The 27,659-nt window shown below is 34.0% G+C and overlaps 1 protein-coding gene across 10 annotated transcripts in view; it reads right to left on the bottom strand.

Moving 5' to 3' along the window:
- Nucleotides 1–27,659, bottom strand: part of LOC106667887 (tensin) — a 302,717-nt gene that overhangs the window by 26,119 nt on the left and 248,939 nt on the right. For all 10 annotated transcript variants that reach the window (XM_024226959.1, XM_024226962.1, XM_024226966.1 and 7 more), the window contains one exon: nt 14,250–14,580. In XM_024226959.1, the coding sequence (XP_024082727.1) occupies nt 14,250–14,580 (331 nt within the window). The remainder of the gene's footprint in view (nt 1–14,249; nt 14,581–27,659) is intronic.

Here is a 27,659-nt window from a genome sequence, read left to right as displayed (position 1 = left end):
GTTACGGCTTTTAGCGGAGCGGACCTATGTCTTTTTCCGACCGTTAATTTTAGCTTGGCGTCGCCAGTTGTATTTTTAGCTTGGTCTGGGAGCTGGAAACCGTGTTCGTCTTTATAATTCGTCGCCTCCTTATCGTCCACTATCTGAGAAATGTTGAAAAGTCAGCTAATGATAACTTTATTTAGCAAAAAAAAAATGTTGGTGTGATAAGTAGGCGTCCATTCCGCCTAGCTGGTCCAGAGGACGGTAGAATAAGTCAAGTAGGCTCCTTTTTTCATTACAAAATTACTAAATTTCACAATTTGACCAGGAATCAAGGAAAAATCAATCTTTTACATAAATACTAACCTTTACACCCCCTATATAAACAAAAATCTCAAACTAAAGGCGACGAAACAAAACTTCCAGCAAAAACATAGCTTATTAAAAAGCATATCGAAAGTCTGCAGCTCTGCTTAATTATTTTTAGACTGTTTATACATTTGCGCAAATAAAAACTACAATTTCAAAAAAAGTATGTTATAAAAGCATAGCTACGAACTTAAATGAGTTCATGCTGTTCTAAGTGTTTTCTATTCGTGCATCAAGTGCATTTAAAGCGCCACTTTTATACATTCTGTGTAATTTAATGCTTAATAAATAATCACAATTGTCGTTTTGCCTACTAATTGTAAGTGGTGGATTTATAATAATTAAGTTTACTCACTCGAATAACCAATGATATCTGCGTAACAGACAAAACTACATTTTAGAAATATATTTAAAAACATATTATTGAGACGTGCCATTATTTTTTGTTTAAACAATAGAAAAACAAACTAGTAGAACAGTTTATCTAAACCGTCTGTTTCTACTTTTTTTTCTATCTAAATGCTTTTCAAAATGCTTGGGTTTATTGGTTTACAAAAGAGGGACTTATCGCATTTTCAAGGACGGTTTCATATTACTTTCTAAGCTGAACTTTTGCGGAATACACATTGTTTTCTATTCATTATAAAAGCTTAAGTTTATCACCCTATGTAAACTAATTTGAAAGCATAGATTGCCTTAATTACGGGTTAATCATTAAATTAATTAATTAACCAAAACTTTCTATTATTTCACCAAAGTTTTCAAATGCATTACTTTGTTTTATATCAGACTACTATTTAACTAACGAAATATAGACCGGTTGATAATTACTATGTGTTTAATTATGTGAATACCACATTAACTAAAAAATGTATTTTTTTTAACATTATAAACCAGTTGGATTGTAATAAATATGTAAATATTAATATAATTGTTGTTTAAGAGGTCCCAGTTGGTGTCCTATAACAATCTGATGTAATCGCCTACTTTTTGATATGTATATTATAATATCGTCTGGGCGGAGAAAACGCAGAGGTTTGATCCTGGTCCGCCTACTCTCGCTGTTTTTTGATATTCGACACGCTGACTGCTGGTCACAATCTTAGAATACAAGACACGATTTAATAATTTATCATTCCTTACATTGATATATCATGGAAAATTTTTTATAAATTTATTATTATTAAGTAAAACATAATCTTAATTGTTTTAATATGAAAAAGGTAATATCTTAATATAAAAAAAGGAACCGGTATAATTTTTCTTGGCAATTAGACCAGAGGTTCACTTTTGTCAACAAAAATTTTATATTTTGTATAATTATTTAGAAATCGAGAGATGCGGTCTGGTGTGATGTAGGTTTTAGAAAAAGAAGATGATCTCAATAAAGATCGAAACGTTGGCACGATAAAGAAAATGTTTTTCTGAAACCTACATCACACCAGACTGCATCTCACGATCTCTAAATAAATATCGATTAACGGTCACTAATCACCACACATTTTGTCTAATACCGAAAGGTTTTGTTTTTTCATTATAATATTTCAAGAACAGTGTGTAAAAACAATAAGTAAAGTTATCTCTTCAAATAAGCACGTTTTGAAGCAATTCCTACTTATCCTCGTCCCGAACGTTTTCTTTTTTGTGTGATTAAAGTATACACGTTTATTACCAACCCGAGAACCTATTAAGGATGACTTCGGCACTTGGAATTATTGTGAAATTACCCACGACAATTGCCTCGAAGGCGAAAATGAATCGGACGAGACAAAACGCGTAATTACGGTCGTAATGAATTGCTAAGTGGTTCACAATTAGCGATGAGCAAGTCCGTTGGTGGCATTTTTTAATTGTTTGCGACCTTGTGTTAGTAAATTTAAAGGCTTGATATAAATTCATGTTAAAAACACTCTCCTAGGGCAATCAATCTCGGTGAGTTCGGAATTATACCTGTTGCACGACACAGTACTATTACGGATTTACAATAAATTGGAAATTGTTTTCACCTCTCTGGACCAGATATTGTCAATCATGAAGAAATAAAAAGGATGATAACATCAATTAAGTTTATACAAGCGAGTGACTTCAATGTAAATAATAATTCTTTCAATTAATTATTTTTTTATGGAAAGTCGTGGTTGAAATGAAAAAGTTAGTGTCACGGATTCGAACCCACGACCTTCGGCTCAATACGCCGCTGCTCTAACCACTTGAGCTAAAGCTAGAGCCAACCTTTCTTGGCCACAAACACTTTAAAGGACGTGTTGGATTTTCAACGTTAGGACAAGAAAGGTGCTGCACAAATGGATTAGGGCGAAGGTTTAAATTTTTGTGGAAGTTTTTATATGGGGATTTAATTTTGATTTAATATTTATCGGAACAGTTTATATTTTGCTTAGCATTTTTGATTGGATGGCGTGGATTTTGAAGGGATTAGATTTTATCTCTGAAACCCAAACTTCAATGTCTTAGGTCCATACCGGTCTCAAGAGGGTCTTGTAAATTTTGAGATCGTTAGTATGGTGTATGTCATATGTATGGTAAAGTAATTTAAGGAGTAGGTTGTAACGACGGTTAGTTCCCTGCCTTAAGTCGTGTATGGGGTTCCACGTAAGTCTTTTGTCAATGCAGTCTCAGGTAGCGCACTATATCTAAGGTTGGAATGGGTTTTCCAGTGAAATAGACGGAAGGTTTCATTGGGGTGGGTGTACTAGCTAGGGAAGGATCAGGATTAGATGGCAGAAGGCCGTGTCATCAACAAAATAGCGTATTACATGGAGAGGGTCCTGGGATGCTGCACTGGCGGACATTTTGTATGCAAAGAAGGTTGAGATGAAAACCTAGTGTCACGAGCGAGACTGAACCCACGACATCCGTACCCCGGTGCTCCACCACTTTTAACTATCGTACTTCGGTCCCCGAGACACCAACTCCTTATCTCAACCGACAATTATTTAAGTTTTCCTTCTTATTTTCATCTCAACCTTCTTTTCATAAAAAATAATATATAATGAAAACCGGTTAAGATAACTAGTGAGAATTCATATTTAATGTTTGTAAATTTATTATGGGATGAAGAAAAAGGCAAAAAACGATGTTTGTATCAGAAATTCAACTCTTAAAAATATATGATCATGAATTTATGCATTTCTGTTAACGCCATAAAAGTGGCAACCTATATGTACATTTCCTCGTTTTATTGTGGAATAATAAAAATACGACAGTAGGTGTTTTTATATCTTAAATCTCCGAAAAGAACTAAAAAAATTTCTCTCTTTTTCTCACTTTACGTCTAGAAATAAAACGAAACAAACCAAAACAGATGCGAATAATCATAAATAGTTCAATCTCAAAAAATCATTACTTGTAAACAATGTTCCAGCTGTGTTCCTACATCCCTGTCTTCGCAATATATTGGTCACTATTAAGTGCCTGACATATCGTATATGCAAAGAAAAGTGATACAAGTCAAAAAATTATAAAAATCGGATTATGTAGTTTTTTTGAAGTAATCGGGTGTGTGCGTACAGGAAAAATGACGGTGGACTTTTAGCTGCTTGGCACACTTTTGAATTGGCAGGAACGTACTGTCGCGATTCACGAAAAGTAGCATATCTTAATTCTGTGTCGAGCTTTAAAGCATCGGTGATGACCTTAAAATATGTCGAAAGCTTGGTAGTAAAAACTGAATTTGCTTTGTTTTTGAGACCATACGTTGGTCTAGTGTGTTCGTGAATTATTTTAGTTTCATTTCTTTAATTTTAATAACATTCTTAATTATAATATCGTTTTGTCATAATTTTGTTAACAATATTGTCTTTTAACTTTTACATTATTTTATAGTTTCAACTATTTTTTAATGTTTTAATTACAATATTTTTTAATAATTAATAAAACCTTAATTTCAACAATTAATTTTATATTTTAAATAACTATTAACCCTGACTCAATGAGGAAAGCATATTTAGGTCAAAAATAATCTTAATAAAACTTACTACATGGATATTTATGCTTGTTTGTTAGGTTTGTTTATTGTCTGTTACTATCACAAACAAATTAATACCCTTACAGTCATTCATTGACCACCATTACCGTTAGAGCAAACAAACTAACTTAAATTACTGAGAGCCAATATATGGAAGAAAAGTACGGTAATTCAAAAAGGGGTAGTTTCTAGGGGTAGTACGGCTGGATTTTAAAGTTTTATGTTTTTTTTTAAAGTTTTCTTTATTTGATTTTAATATTTCCAATAGAAAATAAATTAAATTGAGACATTGAATCAGTTTAGTCTTCGCCAATTGCATGCGTCACCCACAAGTGTGCCACGACCTTGCCGTGTCATTGAGGGGGACTTGAAGTGAGGCGTGCAGGTGAAGGCGTCCCTCCATCAAGTCCCCGGATACTTCGAACCCACACTCGGCATTGTCGCTTTCCCGAAAGGATATCGGTGGGCAGGCTGAATTCCTTTATTTTTTTTATCTTCCAGCCGCCCACTGAGGGAAGCTACCCAGTGTCCCCTATGAATTCTTCAACGTCGAGTTTTTCAATTAGAACCACACGAGCCGATTTGCTCTCCCCAAGGCCGCCGCTGACTTGAAATTGATGAAGACAAATCTTCTATTACTCGGTCCTCTCTCAGTTTATTATGTGGGCCTTTTATTTCTTTTCCAGGTCTGATTCAAAGGGGAACAGAGGACCAAAAAGCTCAGCTTGAAAAATGAGCCTGTTAAATTGCCCATTTTTCCCCCATTCAATTACCATTCCAAAACTGTCGCCACGGTATGTTCTTTTAACAGTGCTTATTAATTATTTAAACAAAAAAGTTTGGTAAAATGTGTGACATAATGAATAAGAAATAATCTGATCAATACTAGTTCTACACGTAATGCGGATACATTTTTTTCATTAAAGTTTCAAACAATTGTCAAAGTTCAAAGCCATTTTGCACCGCAGTACAACAATTAGTCAACCAGCTAGTAAATCTATTAGCACATGTTCATTGTTTTTAAAAGAAAATCTAATGAAACAAAAGAGTTCTAATCAGTCAAAAAATAGCTATAAAAATTTATTTCCTAAATTTTGATTTTAAATCATGAATTTATCTTGTGAGATATTTCCAAGTCTGCTACGTGGTAAACCCGAAATTTGGTCTGAAAATCGTTCACTCAATTAGAGTGATTGATATATCTAACTAATCTAATTGAAAGCCTATGGGAACCTCAATATTCCGTAACCGGCCCTGTCAACACATTCACTCTAATGAATACAATTACTCCCAATATAAAAAAAAGAAAAAAAAAACATAAGACGAGATGTCTATCAGTATTCTACACAATAAAACCGTATTGCTTTCTACAAAATTCAGTACGTGAGTCCTAAATACGATAACCTCAAACACAATTCTCATACCGGGTAGATAATGCTATTTCAAGATGCTACACGCTTTTTATATGGAGTCCCTTCAATTATGTGAGACACATCGAAAAACCTTTCTCTACATGCCTCACACACACGGGCCAAAAGTAAATGTCCGCTGTCAACTTCGCATGATCTATTCCGTACCATCGGTAAAGTATGGTGGGTTAGACACCATACCTTTTACGTAATATGTAATAATAATATTATTATTTCAAATTAGAATGGCTGTGCCGGAATTCAAACTCTATTTTTTCGATTAATTTTTCTAAGCATACACTTTGTAACACTTTTTTTCAAGTCTTTTTTTAATTACAAACACAATTTTTCTCTAAGTATAAAAACACTTAAAAAAGTAAAAACATATCCTTTTTCTTTTTCTTCTACGTTTATCTTGGTTAGTGTGCAGACATCATCCCAAATAAATTAACTTTTGATTTTTCATTTCCTATTTAAATTTAATTTATCAATTTTCTTAAATTTGATTTTTTAATACTATCGCAAATTTCTTTCTTTTTCCCTATCCATATTACAGAGATTTCTCCCTTTACCCTCGTAAAACAACTTTTAAAAGACCCTTTTTAATTCGTTTTTTGTTACCTTTTGATTTTATATTCATAATCATTATTCATATAATTATCTAATTATCATATGCTTTATTCAACATTATTTTGAAAAATCTAAGTTAAATGGATTTTTTTGACAATAATTTCACCATTACTTTTATTATTATAATAAAAAATTCATAACAGCTTTGTATCCATATCTATCTGAAATACATTTTTATGTTCTTGGCTTATTTATTTTAAACTGGATGGATGCGATAATTGCTCTTACAAGCTCCATTGTTTATATTCTTACTATTATCTGCAACCCATTTTTTTAAGTTTGACTTTCTGTCAATCACTTTAGAATTTGATTCCTTATTAAAATACCAACTCTCAAGAGTGTATGTACATAAATTTTCAAAAATATATGAATTGCAATCAATAAGTAGCACATTGATCTTTTTAAAAAAAAGTTCATTGCCTGAAGCACACTTTTTTCAAATTCATTTTGCAGACTATCTTAAAATTTGATTTCCAATTATTCTGTTATAACCGCACTGATATTTTACAAGCTATTTTTAATATGAGGACACGCTTTTTTTGGTTCATTGGGAAAATACTGGATAGTACTTATCCTGGGACTATAGTTGAAACAACGTTTGAAAGCTAATTTGGCTCAGCTACTTTATTTTCTTTTTTTCTTTAAAAAAATCAATTACATTAAGTAGAATATGTATGAAAGTTAGTATATCTCGGTAGTATTTTGAAGGAGAGCAACGGAGAAAAAATAGATAAATCACACAGGTTAAAGTTCCTCAAGTATCAACCGCAAAAGATCACTTGTCCATAATGAAAGGGCATACTATTAGGGGACAAACAAGGGGGGGTCTGGAGCCTTTTATAACACATGTGACGAGCTGGAGCCTAAGAGAGGTCAGTTCACCCCTCAAGCACAACGAGTGACTCTGACAAACAGATCAAATTCGACACAAGTCCAAAGTCCATTAAGACGTGGTGTTAATAATCGAATGAAAATGGTAATTTTAGATATGGCATGTACTCCAGTAATACACTGTTTTTGAAAATCAACTTGACAATACTTACTTCTTAGAAATTTTCTTGTATAACTATTGACTAAAAGCAAAAGAATGTCCTATTGAAATTTTAAATAAATCCATAATAATTATGAATCACTTATCTTGGAATTTATTGAAAATAAAAATTAAGAGTGCCATGAGAATAACTTATATGAAAAATATTTCCATTCTATTTCTTGTTTCAATAACGAATGTTTTCGTATTTCAATGTTTTCATTCTATGTCTTTAGTCAGAAGCACGTTTTTTCTTTTTGTTTTGACGATTATAGAAGATTAGTTACAGAATTTACTTTCTTAATGAAAAGACTTATTTTACTAATGTTTAGTGTTTTATAAGATTATAATTTCATATACCGTTGAGATTTTTGCAAAACGGAAGACTAGAATGTTTACGAGGTGCCCATAGCAACGTAATAAGTGGGTCGTACTTGTTCGGCCACCTGGTACCCTCAGATGGTCCAAACGCCGTCGAGGGAATAAGTATAAAGGACGAAGTCTGCACTACCGCCTCCGGTTCGCCCTGAGACGGCGGGACGCCGGAAGGGAACGTCCTCCTATTTCCCTACGGGGCTTAAGAGGACTTAATCCACCCAGATGACGTGCCTAACCTACATTACAGGAGCCGAAGAAACTCTTTTTTCCCCACTTCGTTCTTCCAATACGGCATCTGGTATTTCACAAATGCAATAACCGCTCGTTAAGCACCAAGAACCAAAACGGTCTTTGATATTCGTGGGTTGACAGATATTACGTAAAACCTCCCACACTTTGAAGCCTTGCTGGAAATCCACATAAAATTTCTCTTTTTTCCTAATTATACTTTTCAACTTATCTTTGGTCCTGACGACTAATGGATGGATAGACGAAAGGTCTAGGGACAAAATCAATAGAAATCTTTGCTTTCGTTTAATTAAACTTTCATAAAAAAAACACCTGGAATATAATTAAGTGAATGCTTCATAGGGAATAAAGTGTCTTTAAAAAAATGTTAAATCCATTAGTAGTAGAAAGAGGATCTTTACAAGAAACATATGTTAAGTTAACTAATTATAAGAAGACTTTCTCCGTTTAAATGGAATTTATTAGAAAGATAAATATCAAATGAGGTGGGGTTAAATTGTAAATAAACCTCTCTAGGTCTCTAGGACGTGTCTAGGACAATGGCAGTTTACCTGTTGGCCGAACTGGGGCGCATGTAAATTCAGCCAGGCTGACGACTATCACGAAGGGCGTTTAAAAGTTTAAGGTGAAAGGTTGAGGCCCTGTCGGAGGTCGACGGTCCTTTTTTTCTCTCTATGAAATAACGAACGCTTAAATAAATAATTATCGGAAGACTTTTCCAGTTCCGCCGAGGAGTATTTCTGCAAAAGATTAGAAAGTGGGTCGTATCCTAACACAATCGTCTCCTCCATTTAAGGGTCGTGGCGAAGGGCGACTGGAGTACGGCGAAAGGTCATTTCACGACTGTTAAACAAATGAAAAAAGCCAAAAAAAATCCTTATCGTCAAATTCTATAATTGGCTAACCAATAAAGAAGTTGTTTATAATCAATCTCTTTGACGAAGAACGCTCCATGTAATCAATTTTTCCCACCTACAACTACTACAACTTCTTAAAATGATCAAGATAAACTATATTTAGTCTAGACAGATATTATTTCTAGTTATTTTTTATCTATGACAACGTTCATTAAACAAAATAAAATCTAGTTGTAGCGATTTACATTCCTAAAGTTACCTGGGAAAATAGTTATGATTTTATGCTGTAATTTCTGTGTGAAATAATAATATCTAGTAAATCACTGAAGAATTTTAAAGTACAGTTTATATCTTAAGCAAATTACTTTTTATTCTTAGCCACCGTAAAATAAATCTGCAATAGCCAATTAAAAAATACAATAGTGGTCGGATTTATTACGTTATCCTTAAGAATATTTAGGATATTACATGTGTAAATTCATAGTTTGATAACTACAGAAGTATGTCAAGATAATTGTATTCCTTACTCATAAACTATTATTTATTACACATTCAAACATTCGTACTTATCCCGTAATCCACTTTTTTGCTTATTCATAACATTTGGTAACTCAACAAAGAATATTAAGTTAATCTTATCCTTTTTACATAAATTATTATTTATCAGAGGACAAATTTTTTTAAAATTATAATCAATCTAAACAGATAGTTACAATTTTATTCACATTTATAACAGACCTAAAGATGTCAAGGAACATTTTCTTATCACATAAATTAATATCTATCCAAAAATATATTCTTATAAAAACAACTTAATATATTTGCCAAAGGAGACGATAAGAGAAAATTTATTTTGTTGTAGATCAATGTCAATGTAATTCTTTTCTTTGCCCATAAATAATTATGTTTTTAATCCTAAAAAACGCCGTGGAATATCAATCAGCTTTATCAATTTCAATTAATTATCTTTTTTGTCTAAAACCTTAGATAACATGAAAAAGTTAGTGTCACGAGCGGGATTCGAACCCACGACTTTCGGCTCAATACACCGCTTCTCTAACCACTTGAGCTATCGTGATGAATGAAATAAAAAAAGTAAAACAATTTTAACAAAAATGTATCGTACATGTCTCCAATGTATCGCCCAGCTGATAGGGACCCCTCGATGAAGATCAGGTTAGTACGACCTTCCATACAAATGCCTGCCCAAACCGTAACAACCACCTCCGTAGCTTCTCCGGAGTGAAAATATTATCACTCTCCTTTCTTATCCAAACCCTCTCTCGGTAGTCAGAATTGGTTTTCTTCGAGAAAACCTTAACTCATCCAAAAACACGATTTTAGTCCGACCTTGTTCAGACCAATTGATGTGATTTCTTGTAAAACTTAACCGAGCTGTTCTGTGGCTTGTCAGAAGTTCTGGGCCAGTGGCTAGCCTTCTCGCACGTCGTTTAACGGTTAAAACGGGCCAAATATTGTTGTAAGATCATCGATGGACGTCTAACAGTTAATTAAAAATATTAAAAGTGGCCACCTTTTTGCCTCTCAGTATAGTACTGACAGATATTTTTATTTACGTTTTATATACATTTTGTGTACATTGAAGTTGAATGTATTGATTGGCGTGAATGTGTAGAATGTGGTTGGTGAAATATAGAGTACTCCACCACCCTACTCGAGAGAATGCTATACAGGAAAGAATGTATTTACTTTTTAAAATATTTTTCCTTGGTTTGTTTTTGATTCAGTAAGAAGTAGGCTTTGTTGAACTTTAATAACCATGTTTTTTTAAAAATAATTTATTTGAAACGTTTCCGAGACCGCGCCTCCTCATCCTCAGCCTCACCTATGTATGCCAAGGTACAATATTTTCCTTATTCATAAATTATGAAATTCCACGTAAAAAACAACTCGTTTAGTTAATTTTATTCTGAGTTATCTAAAAATTATTTTCCATTTTTTTGAAGTTCATTGTATTGTTTATAAATAATTATATTTGGTAACTTATGTTGGTAATGTTAAGGTTTTTTCCTTAATCATAAATTGTCATGTATTCTAGCTTCAAAAAAATTTGGAAGTTTTTTTTATTCAATGTTAACATTGGAAAGATGTAAGTCAAAGGAGATTTTTTAGGAAAAAATTGGGCTATACAGAGTGATTAAGTATGAGAAAAAAATTGGGTTATAAACGTAAATAAAATTAAAAAATAAAAGAATTCTAACTCCTCCAACTCCTCCTTATAGTAGCTACAATTGTTACTTTTTCCGGAAAAACAGACTTGCCAAGAAAATTCTCCGCTACCTATGCACTTTTTAAGCCGATAATAGCTTTTCCACGATACACAACTTTTGAAGGGTTTTATCTACCATACTCATCGAAAAAAGAATGTACCGATCGTACCATACCATCCGAATTTTGATTAGATTAATTAATTTTTCTTAAATTCGCCAATCCGTAAAAAGTTTTGCCACAGCGTAGTGATTTTTGAAATTCTTCAAAGTCTTTCTATGTTTAAATTTTATTGGTTTATGCCAGTGAACTTGCTGTTAGAAAGAAAGGGTTCAGTATATGACTCATTTTTTAGACAATTTACAGTTATTTTACAGACTACTAACACTCAAGTAGTAGAAGCACATATATAATAAAAAAGTAATTAATTTGAATATTAGTGGAAATATGAAAAAACCGACCAAAACACTATAAGATTACTTTGTTTAAAAAGTTGACTGTACACGTGAAATGTGTAAAGGGATTAATGAGAAACCGATTTTTGCAAAGTATTCAAAGCTAGCTTATATAGATAGGGATAAGCTTAAAAGAATGCGTACGCTTGTGGTTGTGTGTGCATATATGCGCGCCTGTGTGGGATATTTTTATTTGCGTGCATGTCCTCTCACAGAGCTGGTCTCTGTTGAAGGTCTCGTTTGTAGGTAGAAGGCTCAGTGTATATATAGTATTGCAAAACACGACGGGGAGGCGGATGTAGGCTAACCTGGAGCTAGAAATTTTTGTGGGTAGTTGTACATAAAATGCAAATTGTACGATAACGTACATAGTAGGCAAAAATTCTATTCCTACTACTAATGAAACATGATTACTACCTAAATTTTTTAATAAGCCAATTTTTTCATCTATAATCTATATGTTTGACGAATCTTAAACACAACAAAAAAGGTTCGGGCCTTACGCGTGTTTTCATAATGAGGGTAAAGACCTTAAAACGATCGATCGCCTTAAATATCAACGGTCCTATTTGGAATTAGGGCGATCTCAGTGTCCTTATTGCTTTTTAAAGATCATGCCCACGAGGAGTCATCGTATTTTTTCCAGCGTGTTCACCAGTTGCAGAGTGGACGCTAAAAACCGCAATATGAATTTATGTAATAGACATGATCACTTTTCCCTCGGCGTTTTCACTCTTCCTAAAGACAGTTATTAGTGCAAGTTGACACAGATACGGTTTCGAACTTAGGAAGTCGCCATTGCACGTAGGAGGGTCCTGGATCAGAATTAGTAACATCTATACTTAGTCCATTTTTTCCACTTCAAGACAACTTAGAGCGTTTATATTTATCTATATACTGATACTGTTATAACATTCGTTTTTATATCAAACGTAAATCGGATTAAGTAACAAATAAGAATCTTTATTTATCTTATTCCCCATAGGGCACAATAAATCATAAGTAGATTATGAAAATAATTCCATAAGGAATTATTTTTTCGAAAGAAATGTTACCCACGAAAGTGTGCTGGCCAAAGCATGAAATATTTGACAGGTTTATAATTCGACTTAAAACTCTTTAGGCATATCCTCCAAATCCGGTTTGGCGATTTCCCTATCAGCTTTAAAAGGATATCATCTTTTCGTTTCCATAATGAATACCACTTGGACGTTTTGTCAGCAGAGGCGTTTCACAAAAAGTTCACACTTCTTAAATGTCTCCAGGCTATGAAAAACGAAAATTTCTTGCACCGATGCTTAAATTTTAGCAGTGATTTAATTATTTAAATTATATTTTATGTCTTTAAAATAATTAAGACATCTGTCGATTCTAAGAAGTATTTTGTGTATTTTATTATTTACAAAACTGCAAAACTGCTGTATTCAATAGTCAAAAATAACTAACAGAGAAGAGCACATGAAATATAACGACATGAAACATACACATAAAATAAAATTAACAATCCATTTAGTAATTTAAAAGATATATGTATTTGAAGGTAGATTAAGAAAGATTCAAAACAATTTTTAAAACCTCTCTTAAAATAAAATAACAATAAAAAATTAACACGACAGAAGTTAAGATTTTTCGCTTATTATTGTACACCTATATGGGCTACAGATTAATATTAAAAATATAAAATCACCAATTTCGTGGTCCGCTTGACCAATTAATATATTACATTTAATTAAGGTTTTTAGTTGAGATAAAAAAGTCAATTGAAAAATGGCAAAAAGGAGGGAAAATTCAAAAGGTGGGGTTGAGATGGGAAGTTAGTGTCCAAGTGGATGGAGGTCACGATAGTTCAAGTGGTAGAGCAGCGGCGTATCTAGCCGAAGATCGTGGGTTCGAATCCCGCTCGTGCCATTGACTTTTTTATCTCAACTAAAAACCTTAATTAATTGTAATTAAAAATACAAAATCTTATTGTTCTGCCTCTTTCCTCTACAAGTTTATGTATTTTTAAGCAGACAAAATGGTAGAAGTCGTGTTTAATTTAAACGTTTCCCATTCTCTAGAGCGGTTAAAATAGAAAAAAATAAAATGTTTTAATTGTGGACAACCGCAGAGTGTACCACGTCAAAGTTCTTGCGTACCAGCGTTTACGGACATAAGTGAAAAACAGGACTCGTTAAAAAACAAAAAGGACGACTTTTGTCGTTTTAAAAGTGCTGACACAGCTCACAAAGCAGGAGCTCATTTGAATCCCACGGCGGTAAAAGAAATTTCCTAACTTAGGAAAAAAAGAAAAAAGTAGAATCGGTACAAAAACCCACTATGTAATCCATTTTAAGTGACGAAATATAACGAGATGCATCTACGTGCATTGTGGATACTTCAGTATAATTAAAATGCAATTTGTTTTGAGAAGAAACTTGCACTGTCACCGTTCTTCATTTTTAACAGGGCATTAATGACTGTTATTCCGATCTGTTGGCTACAAGTAAAACGTAATGAAAACATGTAAAAATAACAAGTCTGCGTTTGGCGGCCTCACAAATCACGTGTTAATATGAATTCCACCTTGTGGAGAGCGGTTATAATTAAAGCTCGAGAAAATTAATAATTCATGAATCCGGGGAAAAAAAGCTGTTCTGTTATTTTGTAAGGAAAAGTTGAAATGATGTTACTTACCCCTCGTGGAAAACGGGCGAAGGTCTGTCGTTACTGAGCTTCCTGACGAGACGCGGGCTCGCGAGGCCGTAGCTGAAGGGACGGCTGTCCGTCCTCGCGTGGTACGGGACTTCCTCAATGTCTCTGACTGTCATGAGCATTTCCGAAAGCAGCTTGTCCAATTCTCGATGTTGGTCTAAGCAGGGTCCCTGTGAGGCTAGTCCGTTACCGGCGGATGAGATGCCACTGTCCATTGACACTGTATGAGGGCTGGCGATCACCTCCTCCTTTTTGGCGACCGTTGCGTAGAGAGAGCCGTCGAGGGGCCCGTACGTGTGAGTCACCTCAGCATCTGTGGCAACACAAGAAACGAAGAAAAAAATAAAACCAAGTCTGATTTTTTCTTTTCAACAAAATGTTTTTGTTCCAGCCGACTGACGCAAACCGCGGGACACTAAGAACTGACAGGTTTGGACTTAAGCCTAAGGGTGCTCCCACTACTATGTCCCCACCATACCTCCCCACTCGTCCACCAACGTTGGATGAGACTACACCCTTTAAGATAAAAGTGTCGGTGCGATAGATTTTCATCAATAGGCCTATACTCACGTCTAAAAGCACTAGGGAAAGAAGATAGTTAAGGGAAAGCTGCGACAAAAGCTTTGGAATCGCTTATCTCTTTAAACGACTTATTTCTTTGAACACATTGTTTACGTCTCTGCTTACTTAAACACAATAACAAATTAAGCTTTGAAGAATTACAATTGTACAAATCTGCTATAACCAAAGATAAATTAAACCAAGAATTTTTAAACGTATGTATAATAGTTTATTTTCTACCTCGGACATTCTTTTAAATATCTGACCTTTCTATAGGAACCAAAACCGATAAACACCTTATTAATAATACAATTAATCTTTCATTTTATATTAGGAAGATCGAGGATAAGACCAATTGGAAAGAAAACTCTTAGTTCCTTCGCCGAGCTTGATGAAGTGGATATATTTCTCCAAAGGTCGGCTGAAGGAACTGTTTTCTTCCTAATCGGCCTTATCCCTGATCTTTGTTAAATATAAAATAATAATATTAAAGACTGATAATAATAAAAATTTAATTAGGTATATTGATGACCATAGTCAATATGGTTCTTATTACATACTGTATGTTTTGAATTGAATTTGAAACTGTGTGGCTTTGTTGGACTGAATATATATATCCCAAGATAAAATATGATTAAACTTATACGAAATGTTACCAATAAACTGTTTTTGATTTATGTTGTGTTACAGTATTTATTTAAATAATTTTTGTTTGGTTTTCTAGCATTTTATTTCGTTTAACAACTGTATAACTTATTAAAATTTGATTGAGTATTCTTGAATATTGTCAAAAAGTATAAAAGTTGTTTAAAATAAATAGTTTTTGTGAAATGAATAGATAAAAAGTTGTCTGTAACAGTTAAACTGTTGGTTTTTAGGATATTGAGGACGGAGAATTGAATGTACAAGGTGTTTACCAAAACAAAAGTAGGTTGACTGATGGAGGAGATTGGTGATCTCCGAAACATATTGCGACATGCTTTTTTCTTTGTTAGATTGTCACATTTGTTTAATTGTTGTTAAAAAAAAGTGCTAGAAAACCATAAAAAACTAAGATATAAAACAATATTATCATTTGAATCCTAATTGTTTATTTTGAATTTATTGTGCAGTTAATAAAAATCGAAACTAAATAAAAAAATCTCTATGATCTGAAATAGTGAGGAAGAAAATAGTAGTTCTTTAAAACTTAATGAATTAAACGAAAAACCGACTAAATATAGGTTTACAGAACAACAAATACAGTACAACTGAATTTTGATGACAAAAATATTTAAAATGCTATTTCTAATAATAAACTTATTATTATTTTTTTCCAAAGATATTATAAACAAATCTTGTAACTAATTCAACCAGGGTTAGAATTAGATTGGACTGAAAGTAGAAAGGTTCTAAACTGATCAGACGCGTGCAAGACCCATCCAAATTTTTTATCACACCCTGCATCTTAAAAATCGGTAGAGATAAAAGTAATATTTTTTTCACGTAAGGGTCTAACGTAAAAATGACAGAGATACGTTGAAACTATAGTAAATAAAGTAAATGCAAATATTGTTATATTAATAACAGGAAAAAACAAAATAATCGCATTCTCACGAAGAAATGACAAAAGTACGTTTTCTTTCATACTTCTGTATAATCAGTCAATCTAGAAGATACTCCAGACAACTTTAATCGGTCAGTAGATTAACAGAGTACTATAATTTATTAAAACATCGACATTTCCTGTTGAGAAGGTGGCTAGAATAATCAATGGATCAATTCTAATGACAAATTATCTCTAAATCCGAACGCCTATTGAACACGCTATTGGCTTAATCCATAATCCGGCAAGCAGGGAGAATGTGTTTTTTTTAAAATTATGTAGAATAAACAAGGCTAAATATTGCACAAGGGGCGTGAAGTGATTTAATTGTGTTTTTTCTAGCCAAAATATAATTGTCGATATAATTTTACAGTTTCATTCTAGTGAATTAGCCTCTAGTGTTATTATATGTTTTTAGAATATGCAGATCAGCAGCAGAAGTGGTTTTGAATTTGAAGAAGAAACCTCTTGCTCTCTGCATCAAGGTCGACCGGTTTCCGCCCGGAATTCACCTCGATCACCTTATCTGCAACTGCTAACAAATTTTATTACTGGCTCTACGCTGACATCGATTGTTGCAGGCCATCTTCAACCGTTACTGATGGCAAAGGAAACACACCTTCCTATCTCGGCCAATCTCGGAATCTTTGATTTATGGCCGAATGTTCGACTGGTTGACGTTTCGCGGCCTACGCCCGTCTATTGTAATAACCGGGTCGAGATATCATGCGGTCTGCTTGCTTGGAACAATGGCGAAAACACTCCCAATTCTAGATCATGGGTTGTTATGTTATTATTCGACTTCAATTGTAAGACTGAATTTACAGAAATTTATGTGGCCATTATCTTGAAAGGAACACTTGAACGAGATTGAGATAAACTTACAATCGGTCTGACAATATTTTCCACCTTTTCAAACATTGCTATCTTTGAAGATCTAAAAAGATTTTTTATCGTGGCCCTTTGCTTGACATCTAGACACTAAACCTTTTAACGGGTGTTTGATGTAAAGTGTAGCACAACTCCAAACCATTTTCACCCAATTCTCTCTACAGTTAAACATAAAAATATTTTTAAAACTTTAAATTAACTAGATGGTTTTAACTTAGAAAACGGTTTAATTTGAGCTAGTCATTTGTTCGCCTTAACAAGGCCTAGTCTCGCTCTACATAGAGGGCGTCGCATTATAACCTGATTACTTGGTGACCTTTGCAGTACTATTTAAATCTTTATATCGTTACAATCGATTAAAGGATTTTTAAGGCTTGTTTAAATTTCACAGGAACTAAAAAAAAAGAAAAAAAGACAAACGATAACAAACAAACATTCTCTCGAGGCGAAACGGGCTAGAATAGGCTTACAAGGAAACCAGTAGTATTTTTATAGCCTTACAATTAAGAAGTTGTTTCAAGATGTACACTTGAAATGGGCAATATCTTTGTCATGAATTCATCAGCTTTGTTCCAGTATTACAAAGGGACGAAATATGCAAACTTGGTTCACAGTAAAGCTACATTAATGTGTTAGCACGCCTCCGTTGAAATAAAATACGACGAAAACAAAACCGTCAACAATAAATTAACCGAACATTCCATAGTTAAGGCACAGTAAGATGTTAAAATTTCAATTGGATCTATTAAATCGTCCTTATTTCTTGTCGACAGTTCAGATTGGAAATGTATTCAGAGATTTAAACAGTAGGAGCTGTGTGCTAAACGATGATTTGTGGAGTCTGTTCGGCTTAATTGTAAAGTCTTTCTCTACGACTTACAGCGGTATGCAAATAAGGAAATTAAATCGTATTTTCAATTTTCTCAGCTGAAGCGCAACACAATACAAGTAGAAACAATGGATCACAAGACCTCTTCGGGGAGCATTTCAAGCAATTTCAACGGCGCAGTAATTAAAAATGAATGAACAAGTTATATATATCAATTCTGGCGAAACAGCAATGATAAACACGTCTCAAGAATTTTGTTTACTTCCATATTGTTTTACTGAGTCTTATCGCGAGATTGGGAATGCGCCAAGCAGATTTTAACTCTGGATCCTCTCGTTATGGGAGCGGAACGCTTTCGATCTGAAACTCTAAACTCATTCCGATTTGGAATTACAATTGGAATTGTGACAAGTGAGGATCAAGAGGCATAGAGTCATGAGAGGTGCGGTGCGCATCAGAGTATAATAACTTGACCGACAGTGACTGATTGCTTGCGTTCTTAAATTGCCTCAGTTCACGTTAACAAGCCGACGGGAATTACAGGACCTTTCTTGAACGTGACAATGTGAATTTCGGGAATCTCGTCGTGCAAAGTAGTAAAGTCTGTTGAGCGTTCATTAACATCACTAATAGTTTGGTATTTCATGTTTTTCTTCATCTTGAACTGACCTTAACGTCGTGGTAGAGTCAAAAAAATTCTCAAAGAATTTACTTTTATTAGCGATTGATAATTTCGGTAATTTGCTATTTCAACCGATATTCAAAATTTATTTGGAACGGCAACTTTCATCTCGTAGAAATAGAGGATAAGGGTGAATGAAAAGGGTTTTCGCATTATTACAATTTTTTTAAACGAGGGTTCGCAACTGCAGAGGACATATCTTGCCGGTGTTTTTTTGGGAAAAAAAACATTTGTTAGTATGTCGGGTTCGAATGCAGGGCCGCTGGATTCGAACCCGGGACATTTACCTTACAGTGATGAGCGCCGGAACTATCTTTGGAAAAAAGATATTACGACAATTTTTTTGAAAGAGTAAATTTTATCCATCTTTTGCATTAAATAATAAATTAATTAAAAAATAGCTTATAAATTTAAAAAAAGTTATCTCTAACTAAATTTCCAAATATTTGCGATGGTGTAGGGTGGAATTATTCAGACAAAAAGAACTACGTTCAAATTTTCTCCATCTTTTGCGTTAAATAATAAATTAATTAAAAAATAGCTTATAAATAAAAAAATAAATAATAAACAATAAATGTTATCTCTATCTATATTTCCAAATATTAGCGATGGTGTAGGATTATTCAAAGAACTACGTAGATGTTTTGTCAGCTTTTATTCTTTACAAATTTCGTTTCGGAACGTTTTGCTCTTTCTTTTTCAGAGTCTAGAACATGAAAGTAGGCACAACATGCCAAAGTAAAATTCAAAAATTGGACCAACATCCTCCAGCATAAACACTATAAACGATTATATGACAAAACATCTAGTTCTTTTTTGGCATAAACGAGAGAAAGAAATGCTGAACTTTTGGTACGAGTCAAGGTGAGTCCTGGATAAATTTTACCATATCCAGAATTCCATGTTAAACTTAATTATAAAAAAAACTTCTTTATGAAGGTGAGAATCAATATCACAATAACTGTGATAACAGTACTCGATACTTGGGCTTGCTGCTTCATAAATAAATTCATTTTGTGGATCGTAAATAATTCACAAGGTAATCTTTGACGATTCGCTGTCTCGCTGTTTACTCGATTAATGTTGTTACGGTTAAATACAAATAAAAGCAAATATTAGCAATACTTGACGCTATTTCTCGAAATATACGCCTTTGTTTTTAATCACTTCGGCTTATCTTTGTGCCAGTAATTCAATCTAATTGACACGACAGTGAGACTGAGTCACAATATCACAGACAACCAGCTTGAATTTTTATGAGATCAGATTTTCCGGTGTTTTGGTGAAGTTATTTTCGAACAGTTCACAAAAACACTGGAAAATCCATTAAGTGATAGAATGCATCTAACTAACGATTACCTGGTTTTAATTAATAACGCATGTTAATTAAAGTCATAACTAAACATTTTTTATTACAATTTGTAAATTTCTCATCTCATTTAATATTGGGTTCACATTAAAATAAGTACGTTGCAATTAATATAATGTTAAAAATACATACACATAATTTGAAATAAGCAACATAATACGTCCGATTTTATGTTTTTGAGTATATAAAGTAAGCTATTAAATGGTATTCATATGGAGCGAGATCGGGGCTGTATGGTGTAAGATGGAGAAGATTGTATCCTAGTGCAATGGAATTCACACATTGGACACAAACAATCCAAGAACCTCCTAACAAATTTCAGAAGGAAAGAAGTGACAGAATGTATATGTAAGTAAATGTAAGTAGGAAAAACTGCGAAGCCTAACAGGATTCTTAAGAGGACACTGCAAACTAAACGGACATTTAAAGAACATTGGCATAACCCAAGACAGCACATGCAGATTCTGCAAAGAAACAGAGCAGACACAAACTCACCTATTAACAAATTGAGGTGCTACACTTGCCAGCAGGAGGAATTTTTTAGGGACGTACAATGCGACTGTAGAAGAAATTCAACCACTGAAACCGAGCCTACTGATCAAGTTCCTTGATGAAATAGGACTCACTGGTGTGCTGTAGGTACAGACCGGAGGTTATTACCCCCGACTAATTCATCTACATCTAACTTCAGTTAACCCGAAAAAATTGTAATATTGGATTAAAAATTATAATATGGATCTATTTGTAATTTTTATACATTATTACGGTGATTAAATGTCACTTGACTGTCAACATCATACTAGAGTGTTATCGGAAAAATAGGAATTTCTAGAAATTTGCATTCCAATTGACATTCAGTAGTAACATTATGCAGGTGGTCAATCTACATTCCAATTTGTCGGCTGTGAAGGTTTAGAGCGTCACTTTGTACCGGAAAGGATCGGGGAGGTCTACAAACGACATTACTTGGGCATTTTTCTGAATGGTACATAATAAAAATCGTATATAACGATCAATTTCTGTTTAGCCTGACGAGTAAATATGGTGAAATTGATATATTTCACACAGGCGTTTCCTCCCTGTGTGAAACACATCGAGAGCAAGCAGACCGATATTTGGGGGCGATGGAAGTTGCGGTATTTCAACTAGTCGCCAATCCTACAATATTTCTTAAAAGTATTAATGTTTGTTATTTTTCAAAGTGTTTTATGTAGGGGTTGTATTCTTCGTGAAAGTTATTTCTTAGGTCTTGAGAAAAGGCGATTTGTTTGTTGGAGGACGGTCGAAGTAATTAATGACTGCTTAATACAAGTAACTTTCTTATAAAATAAGTCCCTTCTTGATCTAATTATTTTTTAAGCCTTGCAATACCATTAAAACAAAATTACTAAACGATTTAATAATTTTAAACAGATTTTGTAATAAAATTGATTAATTTAGATTTATTCCCTAGCATTGGATAATATGGTTCTGCAGTGAGACTTCTCAATGTCATTAAAAGTTTTTATAAACTGATTTTAAATTACAAATTAAAAGAAATCACAACCGTTGCGAATCTTGGCACCTTGTCCGCCTCTGTCTATTACCTCGAATGAAACGACTAAATTCCCGATCATTCGTATAATTGACAGTAGCTGACTAATGGGACAACTGGTCAGGCTAAGGTGAAAGCACCCGACTTGCTTCTTACTCCCGATGGGGGACACCTTCACTTTTACAAAATTTCGTGACTTTTTTCTACATAAACAAGAGTGCATATATAAAACAAACATATGTGGATAAACTATTTTTTACGACGAAAAAAATTATCAACGAAATTTCTCTGAGTCACGCTTAAAGTGTCATGGTATACATAGTCATGATGTCAAAATCAACTTGAGACTGTCGCTTTATTTGTTTTACCATAAAATTCAACTGTGTGAATTAACAGAAAGAGCCAATAAATTTTAAAGATTTGAACACTTCATATTTACATTTTCGGTAAGTAGTAATGCAAAAGTGTTGTTTTAAGTCTACAAATTATTCATGAACGAGATGGTCATGACATCTTAAAAAATGGTGTAAAGATTTGTCCACACCGGGGAAAATGTTGATAACGCCAGCCGTTATATCTTATTGAATACAGCGGACAAATTTCAAAATTCGTTCAATCTACGATCCGTCATGTGTTGTAATATCCTTTCCTTTGATCCTGCGGAACTGACGTTAACTCGTCGGAAATTATTCGGGAGTGCCAACTGCAAACTACTTCCCATTAGTTAGTTCTGAGAGGTTTTTGGTCGCGAACTGTCGTTTACATCCTATTGCCCCAGTTCCACAATGTTCAATCTTCTAACTTTTCCTACACATCACGGCGATATTTGCCATTTTCTTTCTTTCGCCATACACTAATAATGTAGTTGATGGTTCAAATTTTCTATATTGCTGTCAAATAAATTGTAAAATTTCACATGGAAGCCAGAGAAAAACATTAAGTCCTTGCGAAGATGTTTGCAAATCCTTAAACTACCCATGTACGTCTACGTTTGATAAATGAAAATTTGAAAAAATTCAATCTATTTGAAAAAAAAACACAAAAACAATAATGAACTATTATTGTAATATATGCACACAAACATCTTAGTTTAACAAAAAAACAGTTTTAGTGAAAAACAGTCAAACTGAATGAACCAGTATTTAAAATTGGTAACACGTTTGGTGGATGTAACGGTTTAGGTGCTAACACGGCGCTCATCGCTATAAGGTAAAGGTCCCGGGTTCGAATCAAGCGGCCCTGCATTCGGACCCAACATATTTACAAATGGGCTTTAAAAAAAATCTCCGGTTCCCCAGGTATTCATACAACCTCGTAGTTGAAAAACGCTCCTTGGTAACGATCAGTTCTTCAGTTTTGAGTAAAAAGGCACAAGACATCTAGCACTCTGTCCCTTTGAAATGTGCCACACTGACTGGAAAATGAAATATTCAGATAACACTATCAAGGATATAAGCAGGTCGGGCCAAGAGGCTAATTTTTGAATAAATTTCTCTCAAAGTTGTCTTATGTTGTATTAGTTTCTATATGTTTTTCACGTCGTTTGATTTAAAAATATAAAAGAAAGATGAATTTTACATAACAAATATAAGTTGTGCTACTGTAATTAAGACAAGTTTTATATATTTTTTCTAGGGTTATTCTCTCTCTTCTTTCTTTCTAGGGTCTCTTCTACTAGGACCTAGAAAGTCTATTGTGTTACCGACCCTCCTTTATTTTCACACACATGAGCAGTTTCCGGAGTCCCTCATTGCTAATTTCCCTAGGATTTAGTATCCCCTTTCTGATTAGGCTATATCGTTTTCGGGTTAATACTTACTAACTAATAGTTACTAACACTTAAACCATGTTCCGATATCCCAGCTCGTTCATGACAGAGTCGGCTGGTTTTTAGTTCAGTTATGACATTATTTTTTGGGGTGGTTTTTCTAAATCGAAGGAGAATGGCTCAGCTCGTTCAAATAAGACATGTTATTTTCTCTGATTCTTGCCTGCGAGGTACATTTTTGTTTTCGGATTGAGATGTTGAGGAAATTTCATTGCATTTGGTGTGTTTGTCCATTTTACCCAGTAATGTAATTTGGTGAAGAAAAAAAAAATTCCGGCTTTCGTAGTTAACGAAGAATTTCACTTCCAAAAAATGTTCACTAAACCAGTAAAGCTGTATACAGCCGACACTAACCCGGACGTAGTGATAAGTCTTGCTATTAGTATGTAAGTTGGTTGACCCAAAACTAAAGGAGATTCATTGCAAATTTTTTACCGTTGTTTAAAATAGGTAGATTAAAAAAAGCCAAGATTTTGGAAAAAGTCTCCTCTATTCAGCATCAATGTTGCGATCTGGCACAAACTTGGAATTTTCTACACCTGTATCCTCACTGCTTAGTGTTGATAAAAACTTCAAAAAATAACCCATTTTCTCATTGTTTTTCAAAATCACCCATAATTCAAAGTTTGAGCAAAGATCAGAAAAATCGACATGCTGTCTATCTTTTGAATTAAATTATGTGATTCTTATCAGGATATTTTGATCACCAGTCTAAGACGGTAGCTTTTTGTTAGAACATCAGATGATAATCTGTTTGTCGTGGAACGAATCCTGATTTAATTTAATTTTTATTAGTTTGTATGTGTTATATTCGTATTTCGTGAACCAAAATGATGTCCTTTTAATCGTAGAAAAGTCTTAGAAGAGCACAAATCAGGATATTTTCTTAGAAAATTTCTGTTGTAATTTGTATTCGCAAATGAAATTTTAATGTGCTTTGGGCATATAGTTAAAAAAACACCGGTCAATATAGACAATGAGAAATTATTTCAACACGTTTCCATGCCCAAGGGCGATTGTTCAAAAATGAAAAGTTCGCAGGGAAACGCGATTAATTTTTTTTTATAAATTTGAACTCTGTAGTGTCTTTCTTTGAATTTCTCACGTTTAAATGTTTGATAGTGTGCAAAGCTCTTGAAACAGGGTTGAAAATAAAGGGTTGTTAAAATTCTATTAGTGCAGGTACTGTGCAATTAGCCACGGCGATTTGACCAAGGGGTTCCACTGTCACCTCACTATTGAAGCAAACATCTGTTTTACATTCTTCCCTTTTCCAAGAATGGTTCAAAGTAAGACAGGGAGGCTATTATTTCTAATACCGGCCGGTTTTTCACGTTCCTCTGATGAAAAAAGAGATAGATTTACTTTTCTCTTTGTCTGATTTATCGCGATAGAAATCGATAAATTAATCACCTAGGAAAGGAGAAGGACTTGTCTTTTCACCCTTTATTTCAATATTGGACGTTAATGTTTATATTATTTTATACGATGATTGAATACTGTATTAGTTAATTAGTGATAGAATAAATATGAAATTACCGTAGTACGAAACCACCCAAAAGGTAGTTTATAGACAACTATAGAAATTGATACACTTATTTTATTTTAAATTGTGTAAACGAGTTGTGAATTTGTGTTTACACATAATTTATGCAAAATACTGGAAGAGACGAGTTGATTAATCAAACTTTCATTGGATATTTTTCGAAAGCCTTCAATTTTTCTAATTTACCTTAGCCCGAGGCCTGATAGCCATTCGGCTCAACGTCCAATTATGACAGATTCGTAAGTCCGTTAAAGCTTATCTAAAGTGTGGGACTGGACGTGAATATCAATTAGCGATCTGATCAATTCTTTTCGCACGAAATATTTTCAGTTTGGACATTTAAATTACGAAACCTTTATACAAAATACAGTTATAAGAGGATTTAAACATAATACACCTGCTAGTTATGATGCTGATCAAAAAATTATACTAATACAAAGTCCATTAGATTTCATGGTACGATTGACCATTAAATAGCTTCTTTCAATTAATTAATCTTTATGTAAGGTTTTGGTTGAAATAAAAAAGCCAGTGTCACGAGCGGGATTCGAACCCACGACCTTCGGCTAAAACGCCGCTGCTCTACCACTTGAGCTATCGTGACTTCGATTCAAAGTATAACCATTAGTTGTTACTTAAAATACACAATAAATATTACTGACATTAAACATTACATATTAATAATAAAAATACTTGTAAATCAATTTACATTCAAAAGATAATATGTATGAAATGACATACTTTAGAGCCATTTACCTTAATGCACAGCTCAAAGTATCTTAGGTTATTTATCAATGACAAGAGTATGTGTGTACCGTGTTACTCTCGCATAATGCATTTTAGTATCAATGATAAATTGACACCCACACCAAATCTTTGTATGATTCACACCCTAAACATATCAATTTCAAATTGAAAACATTAATCTACTGAGTGATTTAGTTGCCTCCAGAGTCGATTAAAAACTGTTGGGATTTTTTCATTTTAATCCATTATATTTAGTGGTCTGATTGACCAAATTACTTCGTTCAATTAATTATTAACCTTTTTATGTAAGATTTTGGTTGAAATGAAAAAGCTAGTGTCACCAGCGGGATTCGAACCCCAGAAGTAATTTGGTCAATCAGACCACTAAATACAATGGATTTAATAATTAAAGCGAAGTATAACTCACTAACAGCTCCCCCTGGCCACTTCATATGTCGCCGAGATTCGAATAGATTGTACGACATTTCGTGATTGTGTGGTGTTTATGTTAATATATTAGGATGAATAATTTATTAGCGTGAAAGTAAGGGGTTATTTACCCCGCCCGAGGAATATCGAGTACTCTGGGGTGAGTGTGTGACGTCTGGAGAATAAAAGTAAGTTATTAGCAAGAATGGAGTGGGTTCGGCCCCGCCCCAAGGAATATCGAGTACTCTGGGGGAATGAATGTGACCAGACTTTTATGTTTATGGCGATATATATGTTATGTATTGTATGTTGTGTATCTATTCTTAAATTGACAACCTGAGGTATTAACAAGAGGCTAGCTTTTTAAAATAACGACGTAATGTACAAGGAAAAGCAGAGAGTCAGTAACCAGATCGAGATGCTCAAATGGCTGCAGTTCAATACAAAATACGCGAGAAAGACAGGAAAGAGAAGGAATACACGCGGAGGGCCGGCGATGACCTCAGCTGTTTGTCGGCCCATAAACCTTCCACTTTATATATATATATATACAGCATTTGAAAAATGGCAAAAGGGGGAAGATGCGAAAGGTCGTGGGTTCAATCCTCCTCGTAACACAAGCTTTTTCATTTCAACCAAAACCTTACATGAAAAGCTCAGCCAGCAGAGAGAGAGAGAGAGAGAGAGAGAGAGAGAGAGAGAGAGAGAAAGAAAAAAACGGCCGAATTATCGGGCTATAAATTAAAGCAAGGCCCTACCCAGCCGGCCTCCAGGTTATAAATTGTAATTGTTGGCTATCCATTGTTCGGCTTTATACTCTCACCCTTTTACACTGTTGGTCTTCGGCTTTATCCTTAATTCTATAATACCACCTTGAACCTTGTTTTAATTTATTAGAGCTTTGTCATCTAGGGTAATTATATTTTCAGCTCTCAGCTGGGCGGAAAATGGATACAAATTACAATTAACACCCTATCAAAGGAGACGCCATGACCTGGAAACACCGAATCGTTTTCTTGGGGGGTTATTTCTGTACGGGGATAATGTTATATAATTTGTCTTTAGGCTTACTTTTATGCTTTACCCTTTTGTAAGTTATCAACTTTTTAATTGCAATAGCAAAGCTTTTCTTCAAATTAAACCATGTTACAGACCCTCATTCTTAAAAACATTGTTTACCATTTACATACTATTATTCACCCAAGTAGGGGAGAATAGTCGAGTTTGATTCGGAAAAATCGGAACAGGGAACCAAATTCTTGCTGCCGTGTTCAGGCACTGTTTTCATATCGGGTGGCATTCCTACACGCACTCTATATGGAGCCAAGGAATGACAATTGTCAATCAAGTGGAACAGATCGAGCTTTCTATTCATGGCGACCAATGCGGCC

This window comes from Cimex lectularius, unplaced genomic scaffold (genome assembly GCF_000648675.2).
Source record: "Cimex lectularius strain Harlan isolate CLEC.00 unplaced genomic scaffold, Clec_2.1 scaffold149, whole genome shotgun sequence".
In the NCBI taxonomy this organism is placed as follows: domain Eukaryota; kingdom Metazoa; phylum Arthropoda; class Insecta; order Hemiptera; family Cimicidae; genus Cimex; species Cimex lectularius.
Note: the sequence above shows the minus strand (reverse complement) of the source record. Positions and strands in the feature narration are given on the sequence as shown.